The 20214-nt window shown below is 39.2% G+C and overlaps 1 protein-coding gene across 7 annotated transcripts in view; it reads left to right on the forward strand.

The window, feature by feature from the left end:
* Ablim3 (actin binding LIM protein family member 3) overlaps positions 1 to 20214 on the forward strand; it is a 115751-nt gene that overhangs the window by 34556 nt on the left and 60981 nt on the right. For all 7 annotated transcript variants that reach the window (XM_063232337.1, XM_063232339.1, XM_063232340.1 and 4 more), the window contains exons 2-3: positions 6209 to 6346; positions 19451 to 19634. In XM_063232337.1, coding sequence (XP_063088407.1) covers positions 6209 to 6346; positions 19451 to 19634 — 322 coding nt within the window. The remainder of the gene's footprint in view (positions 1 to 6208; positions 6347 to 19450; positions 19635 to 20214) is intronic.

Consider the following 20214-nt stretch of genomic DNA (forward strand, 5'->3'; position numbering starts at 1 on the left):
TTTAAGGTGAGGATCCATGGCTCCAAAGATCTTTTGCTATTAATTATTGCTTATTGAATCCAACTCCATTCCAGGCAGTGCACTAAATTCTCTTATTTGATTAGGTCATTTAATACAAATTTACTTGTGTTATTCCCAGGTTATAGATAGGGAAACTAAAGGCTTGAGGTTTGTAACACTTACTCGCTCAGCAGGGATGCAATCCAAACCCAGCCTGCCTGTCTCCAGGCTGCAGTGCCATGCCATGTGCTTCTCACTCCTTCCATTGGGATCCCGTGACTCGGTGGCCTTGCCATAGGAAACAAGGGAGGTGCTACAGGCCCTGATTCAACTCTGAAATCAAATCAGATGGCGAGCTATCAGATCCTCCGCTATGCAGGCCGTCCCCTGCAGCCTTTTTCTTTCCAAACTTGGCAAATACCTGTGAGCTCGCTCGGAGTACTGTGGGCCCTCAGGAAGTCACAAGCCCCAGCAGTGTGACAGCTGCTACACTCATGCCCACCTATATGTGCGTTTTTCTGGACCCAGGCCGTTGCCAGCTCTCTGCTGGAGGAGCGGAGTCTCTGCTTGATGTCTCACCTTTCAACAGAAGCTTTACTGTTTTGATTTCACTTCCAACCAATTATTCACAGTTGTTATGCTGTCTCCAAATCAGCTTTGTCACTCTTTTAATTATATTTCAGCATAGCATAGTGGCTTCTACCTTTTAAAGGCTATTTTAAAGATACTCTATTTAAATATGGGAACCTTTTTATCTACAAGGTCAAGTGACCATCAGTGAAAGGGGAAAAATATTGTGCTAGTAAAAAGAACATGCTTGTGGTGCTTATGAGAAGAATCATGCCATTAAGTGCTTTGACAAGGAACTAGCAAATTTGGTAATGTAGAACAGTCCAGTTAAAAGCATTCCAGTTAGGGTCAGGGATATAGCTCAATAGCACAGAGTTTTCCTGGCAAGCATGAGGTCCCGAGTTTGATTGTTGGTACCAAAAAAATAAAAAGTATACCAGTCAATGGAAAGGAAAGAGTTTAGGAGAAGGAAAGGAAACAGAAGTAGACACACAAATGTAGAACCATTTGTTAATTGGAAGGAACCTAAGAAATCATTTTACACAATATTCTCTGTGACCAAGAAGGGAACGGAGGCCAGAGAAGTCAGATGATTTATCTAGGATTAGAAAATTTGGTAGCACAGAGGGATTTGAAGCATGGATTACTGCCAGCGCTACCCGTCAGACAGAGACATCACGGAAGAAAGAGAGGGAGGGAGGAAATCGCAGGCTCGGAGCCGGAGGCCGCGCCGGTGCAGAGTTGCACACAGCTCCTTGGCTCCTCCAGTCCCCGGGCAGTCAGCCTCGCTGCCCTGCAGTGTGTTGTTCTAGTCCAACACAGATGAACCTCAGATGAACTTGTAGCATCCAGGAAGAGCCTTATTCATGGACTTGGTTGTGGCATTAAGATGTTTTCTTGTACAACTCTAAAGATTTGATATGCATATAAAAAAAGACAGTGCTTCAGACTGTTAGTTTCTAATATCAAAGGCATTGACCAGCCAGTTTTCTGACTTCAAAAAATTATACCGACAGCCATGCCAACTGATTTTCTCGCTTTTATTTGTGGAAAGATTAGAATGTTCATTCAATGCCCAAATATTGTGTTGGGTTTTTTTTTTTAAGAAATCTGTGTAACACTGCTTAGGATCTCTTGTTTCCAACTCAAATTCAGGGAGAGTGGCCTGTGTGTAATTAATTCCTGTAGGGAATTTTTTTTAAATATAACTTTAAAGATCTTCAGAGATAAAAATGAATAATTTGTGTCAAAAGTGGAATTTCTAAATTAATTTGTACATTTTATTTTTATATAACCAAGATTCACACAGTTTTCCTTTTCTTCTGCCTGATGTTCTATTTTTGAAGCTATCATGCTACACTATCTAATATAGTAGCCACTTACTAGTAAGATTATTTAAATGTAAATTTATACTAATTAAAATTAAATCAAATTTAAAATCTATTTTCTCAGTCACACAGTTGCCCAATGGCCACATATAGCTGATGCCTATTATTCTAAATGAAGCAGATACAGAACATTTTTGTCATCTCAGAAAGTTCTTTTGGACAGTACTTAAGATTTGTAATGGGAATGTCTCTCACAGTGCCCTTGTTTGGCTAAATAATTCTAAAAAGAATTCAGAGGTTCCCTGCATGCATTTTAGAAACACATCGCAGAATCCACACGCCTAAACATGGTGATATCATGGATAATCTCACAAATGAACAGGGCTAATGTCCTACCAACCTGATGGCAGCTCTTAACTGGTGGTCTTAGGGTAGCTGGCTCCTAATATGAGCTAGTTTTAGGATTTGTAAGTCAATGTGGAGCTTAAAAGACATCTACCCAATGGAAAAATGTTGCAAATAAGAGACCCAACCTGAATACTTTCTGAGATGAAAATTAGTGGGAACAGTAACCAGCAGAAAATCAATAATCAAATCTCAGTATTTTGGGCAGGCAGTGTGGCTCAGTGTTGGAGTTCTTGTCTAACAAGAGCAAGGTTATAGACTCAATCCCAGCATCTCAGAAAAAGAAAAAACAAAAACATACATAGGCACACATGTGCGTGTGTGCGCACACACACACACACACAGACCTACACACATAGAAAATAAGGTTAGATTAAGTTTCTAATTATCTAAGAATAAAACATCTTATTGGAAATTAGGCAGTTTTCAAGGCAGGAGCAGATGGGGTAGATCTTAGCTTAGCTTTCCTGCCCCTGGGGATCCTGTCCTAGAGAATTCTCTATCCTAGGGAATTCTCTGTCCTAGGGAATTCTCAGAGTAGGGAAAGGTCATACCACACCTATAAGATTCTTTTCTTTTTAAACAGGGCCTTGCTATGTAGTTCTGGCTGGCCTTTGAACCCTGTGGCCTCAAAATCATGATCTTTCTGCCTCAGCCTCCCAAGTGCTAGGATTGAAGAAATACGCCACCACCCCTGCCAAGGATTTGGTTTGGTTTGCTTTTTTTCTGTGGTATTGAGAATTGGACCTGTACTATAGTGTAGTGCTGTACTACTGAGCTACCCACCCCAGTCCTTTAAGGTCAAGTCTCACTGCCCTTTCTAATCATAGTTTAGAAAAGCAGTCTGGAAGAACCGACTCCATAGATCACTTGTGGGTCTGTTATTCACTAATATCAGACATTTCTGGAGCTGTAGCCACACCCAGCATCACCAAAGCAGCATCGTCTGCCCAGAGAAAGCAGCACAGTTGGTACTCCCACCTCAACAGGCCTGTTTTCCCAGCCATCCCCTCACTCTAACCTCCAGCCTTTTTGTCTGAACAGCTCAAAGGCCAAGTTATGACTGAAGCCTGTGCTCACAAATCCACTTCTCCATAAAGTCAGGTTAGAAAAAATAAAGTTGATCTTGGAAGTTGATTCTTAGACTATGAGGCAGGTTTAATTAGAAGTAAAGGAAAATCTGTGCAGTGATCCTGCACGGACTTTTAGAGACTTCCAAGAGCTCTTATCACTGATGGGCATGATTGTACTTTTTGTTCTTATTTTATTTTCAGACTCACAGCTTTGCTTCTCTTGGCAGTGGTAAGTCACCACACTGCTCATATAAACAGATTCATATTTTTCGCACAATTTGGAGGAAGAGGAGAGAGCAACTTATTTTCTAGGGGACATTAAACAGAAATCAGGAAAAAAACGAGCCACATACAAATTGCCCTCAAGAACATGTTGCATTTTTTCAATTTTCTTTTCTTAATTACCTGAAATGATTACCATGCCATATGTACATCCACCTCGTGTTGTTAACAGCTCCGCGTTATTACTCTGAGCTGTGGGGGTGATCTCATGCCTGAATGCCAGAGAACATGTGCTATGCGCTTAATGTGCTTTATCATGGCAACCCATTTAATGAATTAATGATTTCGTTAACTAATGCATTTACACTGATCTTGAACTTAAGACAGAAGAGTTAAATAATAGGAGTGAGAGATTATGAAATAGATCTTTCTCTCCTCTGTAGTTAGCAAAATTATCAGCAGCCAGTTTCGGGTCTAATTCAACAGCCTCTTTCTGTGCAGCACGCTAAGGATTTGGGTTAACTGAAGTCAAAGATTATCAGAAGTCACACTTCCCTGTTCCTTTTCCAAAAAGAGGAAAGAGGATAAAGGCAGATATGAGGATCATAGACCTCCTTAAGAATATGAAAATAGTTGTAGAATAATGCTTAGAAGTGTGAGACTCCAGGTGGATCAGTGAGGACAGTCCAGGCTGTGCATGGGATGATTAACAAATGCCGTAGTTTAGCAGCCTCTTGGGATTCGCCAGGTTCTAACCACAGCACTCCACTTCCCTGTGACCTCAACGCTCACAATCACTTGAACACCTTGGATATTTTCCGAGTCTTATAGAAAGTGTTATTCACATACAGTTTACTGTGAGTTCTGTCCACAGCCCGTCTCCAGCCAAAGTGCCTCCCTTTATGTCCCCTTCCTAGCAAATCTGTCTTCTGTCGACCAGCTGTCTTCATTTTAAATATGTGAAAACTGAGGCCCAGGGAGGGGGTATAACTTGTTTAGCTCAAAGGCTATTTGGAAGCAGGTGACCCACCATTTCTTTGAAAGCCATAAGCCAATTGCAGGACTTGAATTCCTTTGACAAATTTGGTGGCTTATTTTTATCTAGAGATCACCAAAAAATAGCATTTCTGGATCACTGCTTTAAAATGCAATTCATTCTGTCTCTATCTTCTGTCTCTGGTTCCCTCTCTCTGTCTGTCTCTCTCCCTGTCTCCCTGTCTCTATCTCTATCTTTCTCTTCCTATTTCTGTCTCTGTCTCTTCCTCTCTCTGTCTGTCTCTCTCCCTCTGTCTCTCTCTCTTCCTGTCTCTGCCTCTCTATCTCTCTGTCTCTCTCTCTCTCTGTCTCTCTCTCTCTCTCTCTCTCTTTCTCTCTGCTGGTGGTACTGGAGAACTCAAAGCCTTCAAATGAGCTACATCCCATCCCTTTTTTAATTATCTATTTTGAGACAAGGTCTTACTAAATTGCAGGTTGGGCTTGAACTTGTGATCCTCTTGCCTCAGCTTCTTATAGTGCCGGGATTACAGCGGTATAACAGCATGCCCAGTGCAATCATACATCTCTTAGTGACAAGGATACATCCCCAAAAAATGCATTTTTACCTGATTCCCTTCAATGTGGTCTGTGCAAACATCATCACACGTACTTACACATACCAACATGGTATTGACCAATCATCCAGTGTGGTCTCTCTCTTTTCTTAGATTTGTTGTTATTGGTTGTTGTTATTTTGGGTTGTTTTTAGTTTTGCTTTTATTTTGAGATGGGATCTCACTATTTAGTTAAGCTGAACTTTAACTTACTATGCGATCCAGGTTGGTCTACAATTCACCTCTATCCTCCTGCCTCAGCTTCCCAAGTGCTGAGATTACAGATGTGCACCACCACACGTGGCCAATGTGGTCTCTCAATATTACAGACAGTAGTAAATATAAGGTGTATTATGGAACATCTGCCAGCAAAACATGCAGTACTGTTTTACCATAAAGTGTTTTTAGAGTTTGAAGGAGCACACTACAATAATAGAAAGCATAGTATGGTAAATACATAAACTAATATAGTCATTTATTATCACTACCAAACGTCATCTGCTGTGTAGAATTGTATGTACTATACTTTTACATGAGTAGCAGTGCAGTCATTTATGCACACCAGCACCGCCACAGTCACATGAGTAATGTGTTGCTGTAGTAACTAAGCTGTTACTACAGCCGCAACCTCAGTAGGCAATGGTAATTTTTCAGCCCCATTCTAATGTCATGGGACCAATACCACATATTCAACAGTAATTGAAACATCATTTTTATGGCACATGACTTTATTTCTTAAATTATTTTTCTGCATTCTGGAATTTGACCTCTATTATTGCAAGGAAAGAGAGTATCTGTTGCCCACACATAAGTCTATGCCTTCCTAGAGAGACTTGTGAACCCGGATCACAATGCCAGCCACTTAACCCTGCCGTAGCTTGACACATTCAATGAGAATTTGGTGGGATGGGGTGTTAATTATTTCTACTCTTTCCTTCCAGTTAATATTATGATAGTGTCTTTTTAAATTTTTTAAAGAATTGGAGCCTTCTGGATAGTGATCTCTTGTTTCTTCTTACAGTCCCTTATCAGCAGAATCCCTACACTCCCCCGGGAAGCTCCAATGTCATCCAGTGCTACAGATGCGGAGACACCTGCAAAGGGGAAGTGGTTCGCGTCCACAACAACCACTTTCACATCAGATGCTTCACCTGTCAAGGTAGGAGCCAGGATCTCCCAACTGTCTTCTAGGATTCCTGACCACACCCTCCAGCAGGGCCTGCCTCAGGCACAGAAAACAGATACAGACAGCTAATATATTGAAAAAGCCTGCAAGACTTTCCTTGAGCTGCTTCTTAAGAGAATTCTCCCTTAGGCAGTGGGAAGCAAAGGAGATTAGAACAGAACAGTGTTCAGATGTGAGGGAGAAAGAGAATAGGTGACTGTAGAAAGGTTGAGGCTGGCCCAGGGGAGAAACAGTCCTGCAAGCTTAACTTAAATATCTAAAAAGACTCCTGGCTGTGCCAACAAATCAATTTGAGAGCAAATGGTGGCACACGCTATCTTGGCTAAATCCTGCCTGGCTCCGAATTGATCACCTGTTCCACAGCAGGGTGAGTCCTCAAAGATTAGGTTTAGCAAGAGAGGATATCCATCTTGACCTTACTAAGATTTGTAATTGGAATCAGCCAGATACTGAGTTACTTCTAATCATTGCAGCTAACTCATAGCTAATTTACAGAATTACAGACTGAATCTAGCTAAAATAAAAAATAAAAAGCAGGATAAGTCCAAGGGACCACCTTTTCCACGGTGTCTCTAACCAGTGTCTCTCCAGCCACCCCTTCCATACCCTGCCTGCAGGCTCCCCGGCTCACACAACATCCGTTCTCAAGGTGGACTGGTTGTGGGTTCAGGAAGCACTTGATTTAAAATCTGTAACTTCCACCTGCTTATCCTAGGTTTGTCCTCATAAAATTGAGAGAATGCCTTGCATTTGCTTTTCCTCATGACTGCCCTTCAGATACCTGTAGCTTGGTCTTTCTGTGTACAGTTATAGTGCAAGTCCTTGCATTAGGGCCTATCTGAAGTTCCGGTCTGTGTCATCCACAACTCTTCCTCTTTGATCTGTGCTAGTCTATCACTGTCATTCTGAAAGCAGGGTACCGGAACAGATCTGGGTCCAGCAAGGACTGCATTTCTGTTAAGTAGTTGATGCTGGATTGACTTCCTATGGAGCCACTTGACACCATTGACTTGGACTGAATTTAGAGTCAATTGAAGCCCCAGATCTTTTGGTATCGGTCACTACCTCCATCTTGTGTGTCTGAGATTGGCTTTCTAGCAACTGAAGCAAGGAAAAGAATAAAGTCAATAAAATTGTTACAAGGTGACCCTATGATTGTATTCTCGAGTGTTTCCGGTTACCCTTTGCTTAAACCAAAAGTGATAATTGACCTGTCCCTCACCTGGCTTCTCATGCCCCAGCAGACTGACCTGGACTCAGTCATATGGTGGTCTCAGAACTCCAACTGCTAGAAGAGAGCAAGTCTCAGTTTGTGTCACATGTGTCAAAGTCCTGCAAAACAAGTCAAAGGCCAACCCTGATAGAAGCTCACGGAGAAACAGACTTTGCCTTTTATGGGAAGATCTGGTTTTGAGAGTGCAAATGCAGAAAAGGGAATAATTTGGCCACTTTGAATCTAACACAATGAAATTATAGAGTTACTTTCAATTGAGTTTTAAGGGGGGAAACAGACCATTATTTTTCTGACTATTTTATATGTTAACATACTTAGGGATAAAACAAATGACATAATTTGTGTTTCCAACAGTAATCAGTAATGAGGCCAGTTACCCTGAAGAACCTTCTTACTGGAGAATTCTAAAATTTCTGTGCATTTTTGTTACAATGCTTCACATGCAGTACTGCGCTGACATGAAAAGAATCTGTGCAGGTCAAGAAAATGGAAGTAGAAATTCTGATGTGACTTCTGATGCCAAATTTTACTTCATTAGTTTATGCTAAACCTTGGAGACCTTGGGATTTTACCTTCATATTCAAGTGGATCGTGGAGAAAAAGCTACAATCTGAGAACCGAGGAAAAGTGAGAACTTGGTAGGAGGCTTCCATGTGTAGCTAATGCTTTCCCCTGCAGAAATCTTGGTGTGTGAAAGGCGAGAAACAAACTGGCTCTGGCGAGAGACAGAAATGAAACTTGCCTGTCCCGGTTTTAGTACCGAGTAGGAAGGACTAACCCTGGTATGAAACTGTCTGTCAATGACACATCCTTTACATGATTTCTGGACGACATTCATGCTATGTGTTTGGTATAAATTTAAAATTAAGCAGAAAATTTAAGAGAAAACCCCACACTTGGCAGTATCAGAAGCAACTGATAATCCTTTTTGGAGCAGCTCAAATTTACTTCAGACCTCAAAGAATTCCCATAAATGGTGTTATTAGGAAAATTAGTAACGCAGAACCAAGGCCATACAAATCTTAATGGAGAAAGAGGTAGGAGGAACAGTGGAGAACAGAATCAGAACCTCTAAAACTTTGTATATTGACATTTATATAATAATTCTATAATAAAATCCTGCAAGAAAATATAGAGGACAGTGTAAAGTGTAAAAGAAATATACGTACACACATCAGAGTGAAACTTCTGGTAATCAGAAAAAGATCATCTTAAAAATAACCAGAGATAAATAACAGATCATGTCCATGTGAACAATAAATAGGATGACAGCTGACTTTTAATAGCAACAAGAAACCATAAAATAGTAAAATAAACCTCCAACATTCTGAAAGAAATAACTATTAAAGTAAGACTATATATTCAGTAGAACTATCTCTCTAGAACAAAGACAAAGTCATATAGTTATTGGTGAAGAGAACGTTTCCCCATGAGATCATGAATAAGACAAGGATGTCCACTCTCACCACATGTTCATGCTAGGTTTAATAGGAAAGAAAAGAAATAAAAGACTCCAAATTGAAAAGGAAGAAGGAAACTTCTGTTTATATGCATGGCATGAATTTGTGTATAATAAATCCTAAAGAATGCACTAAAAAACTATTGGAATAAAAATTTCTTCAAGATTTCAGGATGCAAGATCAGTGTACCCAAATCAATTGTATTTCTCTACGTTGACAGTGAACAATATGAAAATAAAATTGAGAAAAAATTGCATTTAAAATAGCTTTAAAAATACATTAGGATAAATTTAATAAAATAAGTGCAAACCTTGCACTGTGGCAACTACAAAACATTAAAGAAGTCCTAAATAAATGGGACATCATTTCATGTTCATGAGTCAGAAACTTAATATTCCTAAGATAGCTACACTCTTCAAATGGATCCACAAATTTAATGCTATTTTTGCTCACATTACCATAATAAAATGCCATAGGCTAGGAGGCTTAAATAACAGAAGTTATCTTCTCATATTTCTGAAAACTAGGAAGCCCAAGATCAAGGTACCAGCATGATTGGATTCTAGTGAGTTCTCTTCCTAGCATACAGAGAGCCACCACGTTGTTGAAACTTCACAGGGAAGAAATAAAGACAGACAGCAAGGCATAGAGAAAGAGTACTGTGTCAGTTAATAGTGACTGGATTAAGAGGTTCCTGGAGAATGATTGCATTGTGAAGAAGTGAGCATCACCAGTGGGTTCATAATACCACCTAAGTTCATAACTGAGTAGACTCTTAGGAAGTGGGACCTACTTGGAGGAAGTGGGTCTTTGGGTCATGCTCCCCAGGACTATATCGGGTCCCTGTCCCCTTACTAGCTGGCTCTTCCTTGCTTTCTGTCTCTGCTTCTTGCAACCATGAAATTAATGGCTTTCCTCTGTCACACCCCTCTGCCATGATATTTCTGCTATGGAGCAGCTAACCATGGACTATACCCTCTGAAAGTGTGAGCCAAAATCAACCTTTTCTCCTTTAATCTGTGGGTATCAGGTTTTTTTTCTCAGCAACAAAAATGTGGCCAATACTGAAAACTGGTACTGAAGCCCTAGAGAAGCCCTAGAATGCTATAAGCAGAACTTGATGGGTGGCTCTGGTGGTAATTCCAAAGGCCAGAATGCTCTTATTGGGTATTTAATCCCCATGACAAAAAGCTAACTGATGCAGACACTAATCCCATCATGAAAGCTCCACCCTAAAGACTTTATCTAACCCTAGTTACCTCACAAGGCCACATCTTCACACACAAATCACGGTGGAGTTTAGAGCTTTAATGTGTGAGCTTGCACGATACACCTTACAGCAAGTGTTATCTTTATAGAAATCCCAGCTGGCTTCTTTGCAGAAAATGCTGGGTGACCCTAAAACGCATGTGGAATTACGAAGGACACAGAATACCCAAGCAGTCTTTAAAAAGAAAAGCCAAGTTGTGGGCGGGCTTTGAACCCAGGGCTCATGCGTGCCAGGAACATGCCGCAAGCCTCCAGCCCTGGAACTGGACTTCATTGACTCTTTCCGATCTCTTCTCCTGTCCATTTTTTTCTTCTCTTCTGTACTCCTTTCCTCTTCTCTTCCCTCCTCTCCTTCTTCCTCCTCCCTTTCCTCCCTTTCCCTTCCCTCCCTCCATTCCCCTCTTCCCTTCCCCTCTCTTTTTCTCCTCTTTCTTTCCTTCTCTGCTCCCTTCCATTCCATTTCTGCCCCGTCCCACCTTTATTTCTCACACAGCCACTTTTATTTTTCTACTCAGATTTTCTATAGTTTCTATTATGTATAATTTTATATGCAATAAAATGTTTCCATTTCATGTTAATTATTAACAGTTTTATAGTTTATGCTACTAGCAATGATTTGGGGTCGTGTGTCATGGATCAAGGTATGGGAAGTAGTGATGAAAATAAATTTGGCTACAGACAATCCATACAAAAAAAAAAAAAAAGCCTTTGTAAATCCTTGCCAGAAACTGTATTACTATCATTACATGTGCGAAAATAACTACTATGCTTTCATGAAGTCCTGGAATCCCAATATTCTCAGATAGATTTTGAGTATTTTCATTCAATAGTTCCACTCAAATTTCTATTTACTTGCATTTGCTTTCAGAGTATATTTCTCCTTTTATACATTAATACCATACATTGGCACTAATAATGTTAATCTGGTTTTGGAATTCTCTTATGAAGTGATCTAACAAAGTAGCAGTACAATATATAAATTAAGCATTATTTATTTCATGAAAATCTTAATTAGAGATGTGAGTTCATGACCAAAAACATGTACTTGTACCTCCGATGTATAGTATTACTATTTGATTGGGGTTGTCTTATAGTTATAAATTTTCACAAATCCCAACTTAGTATGCAAAAGGTATTTACCATCCATAACTGTTAAATTTGACCTATAGCACATTTTTAATATTAACATATTATTCCACTTAAGATTTTGTGGTAAAAACAGACAAATAATGTAAACACACCAGAATGCTGTGATATCCAGAAAATTCAGATCAGTGACTTTTTTATAATTAATTAAAAATTGGGAAGAAAAAGAAGGCCAAGTTGAAGAGTTCATGTTGCTTACTTTTAAAACTTCCTGTAAGGCTAAAGTGACCCACACAGTCTGGTATGAACACAAGGGTAGAGAGATAAATCAATAGAATAGAATTAAGAGTCCAGAAATGAACAATTTTTGCCAGTTGATTTTCAACAAGGGTGCCAAGACAATTCAACAGAGAAGAAAAAGTATTTAAAACAAATTACACTGAGAAAATTGAATATCTGTGTGCAAAATAATGAAACTAGATTGCTTATTCACACGTAAAAATTAAGTCAAATGGATGAGAGACTTAAATTATACAACTCTTAGAAGAAAATATAAGAATAAATCTTTATGACCTCCAATTGGCCATAACCTTATATATGACATAAAAACACCAGAACAAAGCAAAAATAAGTAAATGAAATATCATCAAAATTTAAAACTTTTGTGTTTCAAAATACACCATCAAGAATGTGGAAACATAGTCCACAAAATGGGATAAAATGTTTGCGAGTCATATACCTGGTAAAACATTTGTATGTAAGTCATGTAAAAAATTCTTACAATTTAATAATAGAAAAAACAAATGACCTACTTTTAAAATGAATAAAGACCCTGCAACGATATTTCTCCAGAGAAGTTATGTAGATGTTTAAAAAAGTGTTCCATGTCATTAGCCATCAAAGAAATACAAATCAAGCCACAGTGAGATACCACTTTCCATCACCGGAATGGCTATAAGAAAAAGGACAATACAAGTGTTGATGAAGATTTGGAAATATTAGACCCTCATTCATTGTTGGTGAGAATGTAAAACAATCTAGCATTTCCTCAAAAAGTTAAACACAGAGTTAGCATATGACCCAACAAGTCTCAATTCCACTCCTAGTTTTATACTCAAGACAAATAAAATCATATCTTCACACAAAATCATACACATGATTAGCAGTGTTACTCATAATGGCTAAAAGGGACAAATAACTCAAATATCCTATCCATCAACTAATGAACAGACATATAAAATGTGTTATATACATGCAATGGCATACTATTCAATAATAAAAAGGTTCACCCTAATGTGGATGAACCTTGAAAATGTGAAAAAAAAATAACAAAAGCTACATATTATTTAATTCCATATATAGGAAATGTTCAGAATAGACATTCTGTACATTAGACTATTTTCTGTACAGACAGAAAATTGACTAACGATTTCCTATAGCTGAGCAGTTTGAAGGAAAAGCAGAAGTGATTTTTAATGGGTTGGTGCTTAGTTTTGGAGGTTATAAAAATACTGAATAAACTAAGTTGTGCTAAATATAGTTGAACTATATATTTTAAATTGTTGAATTCTTTAGCATGGTAATTATGTCTTATTAAAACTGTTCAAAGGAAAAACAAAGGCAAAGTAAAAATATTTTCAGACAGCAAAAACTGTTTTTTTTCCAAAGATTCTTATTAAATGAAATTTCTTATTATGCTCTGTGGGCAGGAAGAAAATGATTCTGAAATAGAAAAACTGAACTGTAAGGTGAAATGGTTAGCAAAATCTTAGTAAAAATTAGAAAATGATTAGAAGTAAATGACAAAATACTATGTGTCAAAAACTCACATTATAAAAAGTAATTTATAGTGGTACTTGGGAAACTGTATAGCCTTAAATGTGGTAATTACAGAGGAAAAAAATTTGAAAATTAATAAACTAAATATTCAGCTCTAAAAGTTTGAAGCAAATAGTGAAGCCAAGGAAAACCAAAGGAAATAATAGACATTAATCAAAGAAAAAAACAGTGGACAAGATTAACAAAGTCAAAGTGGATTATTTAAAGATAACAAATTAATAAACAAAATTCGCCAAGCTTACTCAGCATTGAGAAAATATACAAATGAATGATCTTAAAACTGAAAATAGGGACATCATTTTAGTTGTTAAAACTGAAAGCATAAATAGGATATATAAGTAATCTGAGTTGTAAATGTTAAAACTTACGATAAAAATTAATCAATTCATCCAATGCAACTTACTGAAAACTACTCAATAATAAATTTTAAAATCTAAGTTAACTGTAAACTTTCAAGCTGTTAAACTACTGAGTTAGTAGGTAAAACTCTTCTTTAAAAAAAAAGCAGTACTGCAATCAAGTTCTACAAAACATTCAAAAGCAGATCATTTAAATCAGTACCATAGTTCCAAAATCCAAACTATGGAAAATTTTAGTTCCAGTGTTTAGTAAATGATCCAGATTGTTCAATAAATACATTGAAAGTAGAAAAATAAAGAGGAAAAACATGAAGATTAAGAGATGCTTAGAAGGCATATCAACCAGCGTAATATGTGAGCCTTGACAGATCTTGATTCAAATAGCCACTCACTGAAAAGAAAAACAAAAAAGGATAGGATAATTGGGAAATTTTTAGCATGCTGTCTAGATATTACTTTAAATGCTTTTATGTTGTTGTGGTTAGCTTTTCTAAAGATTCCTAGTATTTTAGAGACGCATTCTGAAATGCACCAAAATGAAAATCAGTAAGAGTTTATCAAGGTTACTAGATACAGAATAAATGTACAAAAGAAACTACTGTCTGTGCATGATTATCCACCAAAAACAATCATTTATGACAATTTAAAAAATAAGAATCAATTTTATTAAGTTGTATCTTTTATGATAAAAAATTATTAAAACTTTAAATTTATAAATTATCACAAGAAAAACATGAAAGAAGACCTAAATTTATAAATGACAGTTACACCATAGTTGAACTATATATTCAAACTAATTCTAAAACATTCCATGTGGTTTTCCAAAGAAATTAAGAAATCACTTAAAATTGCATTGTTGGCAAAGAGCAGGATTACTCACTTTCCTAAAGAATAGCAACAAGATCCAGGGACCTGTCCTACCAGATATCATTGTTTATTGTTACCATATAGGCTATAGCATAGTGTATTTTGGCTTGGGGACAGATAAATAGACCAAAGTAACTAAATACAGAGCAAAAACAAGGCTTCGCATATCTACAAACATGTTTTTTGCAGATCAGTGGGGAACAATTAAGCTGCTGGATAAATGCCACTGACATGATTAACTATCCACGTGGGAGGAAATTGCATCTCTACTGTATACCATTCACTAACGTCAATTCCAGATGGGCAAATAACAGATATAAAAAGCAACACCATGAAATTTTTAGAAGACAATGTAGGAGATATTGTTTTGGGATTTCAGGGTAAGGAAGAACTTCTTAGCCATGAGACAGAAAGTACAAACCATAAAGAAAAAGTGATAAATTCAACAACAAAAACAGGACTTCAGTTATCAAAAATACACAAAGGGAACGAAAGGACAAACTGCAAACTGCAAACGATAGTTGTAATAACAATGGAAAAGGGATTCATTTCAAACAATTTCTGTGTCTCAAAGGAAAAAGGCAAATGATATCAGCAAACATTTTACAACAGAAAAATACATGAAAAGATTCTTGATTTATTAATAATCAAGGAAATTAAATTTTAAAATCACAATAAACGACCACTTCATATGCACAACACTGATGAGTCAGATGTTCCTAAAGGATTGATGATGGTATGGATGAATAGGAAATGCCAGTGGAAATGTAAATGGGAAAAGCCTAGAAAACAGAAATCACCTCACAAAAAAACATTTTAAAAAAAAAACAAAAAAGCAAAAACTTACAGATAGTTCAAATGTCCTTCAACAATAGAATAAACAGATGGCGATTTATTCAGATCACATAACATAGCATACAGTGAAAATGAATGACCGTAGTTGCATGCACGGCCATGGATGAGTCTCAGACACATAGTACTGACACAGTTTGTCAAGTCTAGAAAAATAAATACAGAAAGAGTCCATCAGGATAAAGTTCAAACCCAGGCCATCCATTACTTATGGATATACTTCATAGCAGGTTAAACTATAAAGAAACGCATGTGATTAAGGACAGTGTGAGAAGGAGGTGCTCTTAGGGAAAGAAAATCAGGCCTCTACAGCACTAGCAATATCCTGTTTTGCAGACTGAGTGGTGAATAGGTGAGAATGTATTTTATTAGTCTTTAAGCAGTTTAGACATTTTTACTCTATGCATAATATACTTCACGATCAAGCTGTTTCAAACAATGAATTAGATGACCCTTAAGGGACCTCCTAACTCTGACCTTGAAATTTTATAAAATCTGATTCCTTTTGCAAAGTTGAAAATCAACAGTTTTATGACAGAATCCCAGACTCTCAGATCCAGCCCCGCTCATTTCACAAATGAGCTCCAAAGAGACAAGTGACTTTTTCAGTCACATAGCACTTGAGTGGTAGAATAGGATCATGGAGAAATTTCCAGAAAACCATGAACCATACATCTTCCACTGATACATTCTAAAGTTGTGTGCAAGGCCTCCTAGCAGGCACTGTGTTTACAGTGAACATTCACTCTAGATTTTCTCGAAGCAGTTCTAACCTGTGTGCATTCTCTCCTGGGTCTGACCACACCATCTGCTTTTGCTTTTTGTTATTGTTGTTGTTGTTGTTTGAAAGAATAGAGTTTATCTTTTGTTTTACAGAATAATGACTGCCCTGGGTATCCTTTTTTCACTGAAAACGGTGTTTCAGCCTTTCCTGTTACTTGAATCACTGACTTACCTAGCCTCAAGTACATCCATCGTGCTGGTCCCACTTGCTCCTTACCTCCCATCCTTGTGTTCCCCACTGTATTTCCAGGAACCCCTGAGATCCTTATCAACCTTTGCATCCTTTCTACCACAAACTTCCTCCTTCAGTTCCTTGGGGGAAATGGAGGAACTGATTGTTCCAAGTTTTCTTGCGGACTCCTGGTTTTCTCCTCTGACAGAGGTGGCTCTGCGGGGTGGAGCTAGCAGAGAAAACAAAGGAGATTAAAAAAAAAAGGGAAAAAACAGAAGTTGTTTCCAATGAGGTCGTGGGCCATGACCCAGAGCCTTCCATGAAGCAATCGATCCACCACCTGCACACCCAGAACACCCTGTACTCGGGCTTTGCCTGCATTGTTTGCTATGATGAATTCTCACGATGCTTTCTGAAAGCTAAACCTTTCTCCACCTCCCTTAAACACCTTCTCTGCCATCCTTCCTGCCCCGCCAGTGGAGGTTCCACAGGCCCCAAGAAAGATTGTGCACTGAATTTAAAATGTTTAGACACCTGGAATCTCTAACGGAAGGGCTCCTTCCCATGGACTCACAAGCATTTCATTTTGCAGTGGATGCAGGCCCCAGGAAAGACAGCCAAGTGTGCTGCTATCCAGAGATTTACAGGGAATGATAAGACAGGGCCCGGTGGTCTGACTCCCAGACCACTCTGTCTCCCACTTTTGTGCTGTGACCTGTGGGGCCAGTTCCCTCTGCCCCTGTAAGCCTGCCTCAAGCCTACAATGGTGAACAAACACTTGCGAAACATGCCTGGCATTCCCTTGGAAATCTCTCCTATTTTTAACCTGGCTTCTTTTGCAGAACAGCTTGCCCTGTTAATGATAAAATTGTATTTGTATTGGGTGATGTCACCCAATTCCAGGCTGGCCCCTGGGAACCACAAGCCTGGACATTTTTGTCAGCCTGCCCACAATTGATCACTCTTGAGAATGCTGAGTCGTACTGAACAAATCCTTAGAAGACCCGTGTAAAAGACCAGAGTATCTGCTTATTAATGCACATAAGAGTTGTAATTCTCAGTTGTACAAGTTTGTGTTGGCCTGGCCAGATTTTTCCTTCCCAAAAAGCATCCATGTGGAGTCAAACTGTCAGTCTCCTGGAAGGTACCAGCTCAGAACAACGTTGTTGGTTGTAGGATTTAAAGGTTCTTTCCCATTCCCTTCCTTAAACTGGTAACAAAATCCCTGTCTGACTGACTCAATCTCACTTTAGTAGGACGAACACTGTGAGTTATTGTAGTGCTGTTAGCCTGGAAGTCATCATTTCCAGGAAGTTAACTTGCCTCATCCCACTCTGTCCATTCTGTTTTGATTTCATAACTTAACTCCTTTTAGGAAAATCTTACCTCCTCTATGTCTGAGTCCTTTACTGGGACTGCTCCTACATAATTCAGTTCTTCAACACCTGTAAATCTAGCTGTTCTTCTATTACCTGACCTATAATTATTTCTTCCTATTATCTATAAGAACATTCCAAGAGACCTTCTGAGAATACCTTGTGAAGTCGTGTTGCAGCTCTCTTTAAAAGATAGCTATGTAGGTGATCACTTTTGCAGCTAGATTATGGAGAATTATTATGCTCTTTCTTTCTACTTTTGTATATGTTTGCAATTTTTCAAAATACTTTTTTTAACTTTTTTAAAAACTAGGGAGAAACCTGTCCGTGGCTTCTCAATATTGCACAAAGTCCAAATTTCCTTTGTTTATTAGAACATGTTTGTACATAATGCATACATCTATTGTAGATAGTTGCTACATATGCATGATACATGTTAATTCTTTTTGCATCCTTTTTTCTCCCTCTACCTGCTCCCTTCATCTCTTCATCCCTTTCCCACTTCAAAAGAGCTATCTCTCTGTTCCCTGTTATATTTTATCTTACTCTTTAATTCATTTATACTTTGGCTTTCTTATACAAGAGGAACCATACAGTACTTAAACATGTGTGTCACTTATTATACTTAACATTATGTTCTCAAGGTACATTTGTTTTCCTACAGACCTGTCAAGTTTATCCTTATTTATAGCAGAGTGGACTCTACTGTGTATGAATACCACTTTTTCTTTATCCTTTCATCTGCTGATGGACATAGGCAGCTTCCAAGATTTAGTTACAATGAATTGTGCTGCTGATGAAGAAAAGTATGCGTGTATCACATAATATGATGTGTTTAATTCACTCAAGGCCTGAATTTCTTAGCCTAGGTGGAGGCCTTTCTCCAACTAGTCTGAAAGCCCTTTTCCTGGTACTTCCCCGAAGGCCTGAAAGCACCACCCTACCAACCTCGGCCCACAGCCACACCAGAGTCACTCCCAGCTTCTCAGTTCTGTTCTTTGACTCATTCTGTCCCTGCAGTGTTCCACTCAAATTCACTTCCTCCAAGAAACCTCCCATCATTCTTCTGCACCAGCCAGGCTCCCTTCCACCTCCCCATTGGCAGCACATGCGGCCCACACCTACCTGATGGCCCATTACCATTACATATGGTAACATCCTGTGCCATCTTCACATGGCACACATTTTTAAGTCGCTGCTGTTAAAGAATCTTGTGACCTATGAATCGTGCTGGGAACACATTAGCCTTCTTTGGCTGTAGGAGGACAGATCAGAACAAATCCTCCGTCCATTGTCATCCTAAATTGTTTACAGTTTGGCATCTGAAATGGGGTCTCCACATGACTGTTCACCCAGAATAGAGTTGCACACATAGGAAGTACCCAGGAGATGTTTCACTGAGTGAGTCTTTTATCAAATTCCTGATGCCCCCAGCTATGTAGCACTGTGTGAGTCAGAGGGACTTACACTTTAGTGTGTTGTACATTCATGGATCTCAGACACTGTGCATCTAATCAGCAAGGCAGTGTGTTACAAGGCAGGTGCCAGGGCTTGGCCCCAGGGAAAAAGAATGAAGCCCAGGCATCTGCCTGTGAAGCAGTCATCAGGCGATCCTGACATGGAATGTCTGCAGGCCATACCATGAGACACAAGACCCACGAAGTCTGATGTGTCGCTCTTGACCACTCTTGACAAAGCCAGATACCAGCCTTTTCCCTTGTGAGGCTGCACACCTTCCTGGGACTCAACCTGCCCTTGTTTCTCTCCTTGTTCCCCAAAGTGTGTGGCTGTGGCCTGGCCCAGTCAGGTTTCTTCTTCAAGAACCAGGAGTACATCTGCACCCAGGACTATCAGCAGCTTTATGGCACCCGCTGTGACAGTTGCCGGGACTTCATCACAGGCGAGGTCATCTCCGCCCTGGGCCGCACCTACCACCCCAAGTGCTTTGTGTGCAGCCTGTGCAGGTGAGCAGGTGGCTGGGAAACAGAGGGCCTCTGTGTGAGCCCCAGGGAGGGACAGAGGTGGCTCGTCCCAGGCAGCCCTGGGGCCTAGGTAGCTTATGGGGGTCTGGATTTCTAGAACCTAAAGGGTGAAAGGATCTGAACAGTGGTTTTCAAATCTTTCAGCAGATGGGTCCTGTCTCACACACACAATGTGATATGAAATAGTAGTTTGTCCTGTGATGGAGCAGAGTAAGGATCCACACTCCAAGCTCAGCCAACCACTTCCCTTCAAAAGGCTTCCAAAAGACCCACCAAGTAACCTCATCCTTTTGGTCCCTCAGGGTTCATTTTGGAAACTGCTGGTCTGGCTTGGGCTCCCACATCCTTAACACAAGCCTGTGTGTTTCTGGCCTTTCCCCGTCATTCCAGCAGAACCTCCTCTGGCACAGTGACCCTGACAAGTGACTCCCTCTCTTTACACCTTGGTTTCTCCATAGTAATAGGGGTTGAACCCATAGCAGTCTCAGTGGGTTACTAGTAAGAACAGTGAGACAATACATGCAAAGACTTTAGCCCATGATTGGCACATAGTGTATGTTTT

Source organism: Cavia porcellus, unplaced genomic scaffold (assembly GCF_034190915.1).
Source record: "Cavia porcellus strain 051 isolate PalLab524CR breed Dunkin Hartley unplaced genomic scaffold, mCavPor4.1 scaffold_21, whole genome shotgun sequence".
NCBI lineage: Eukaryota > Metazoa > Chordata > Mammalia > Rodentia > Caviidae > Cavia > Cavia porcellus.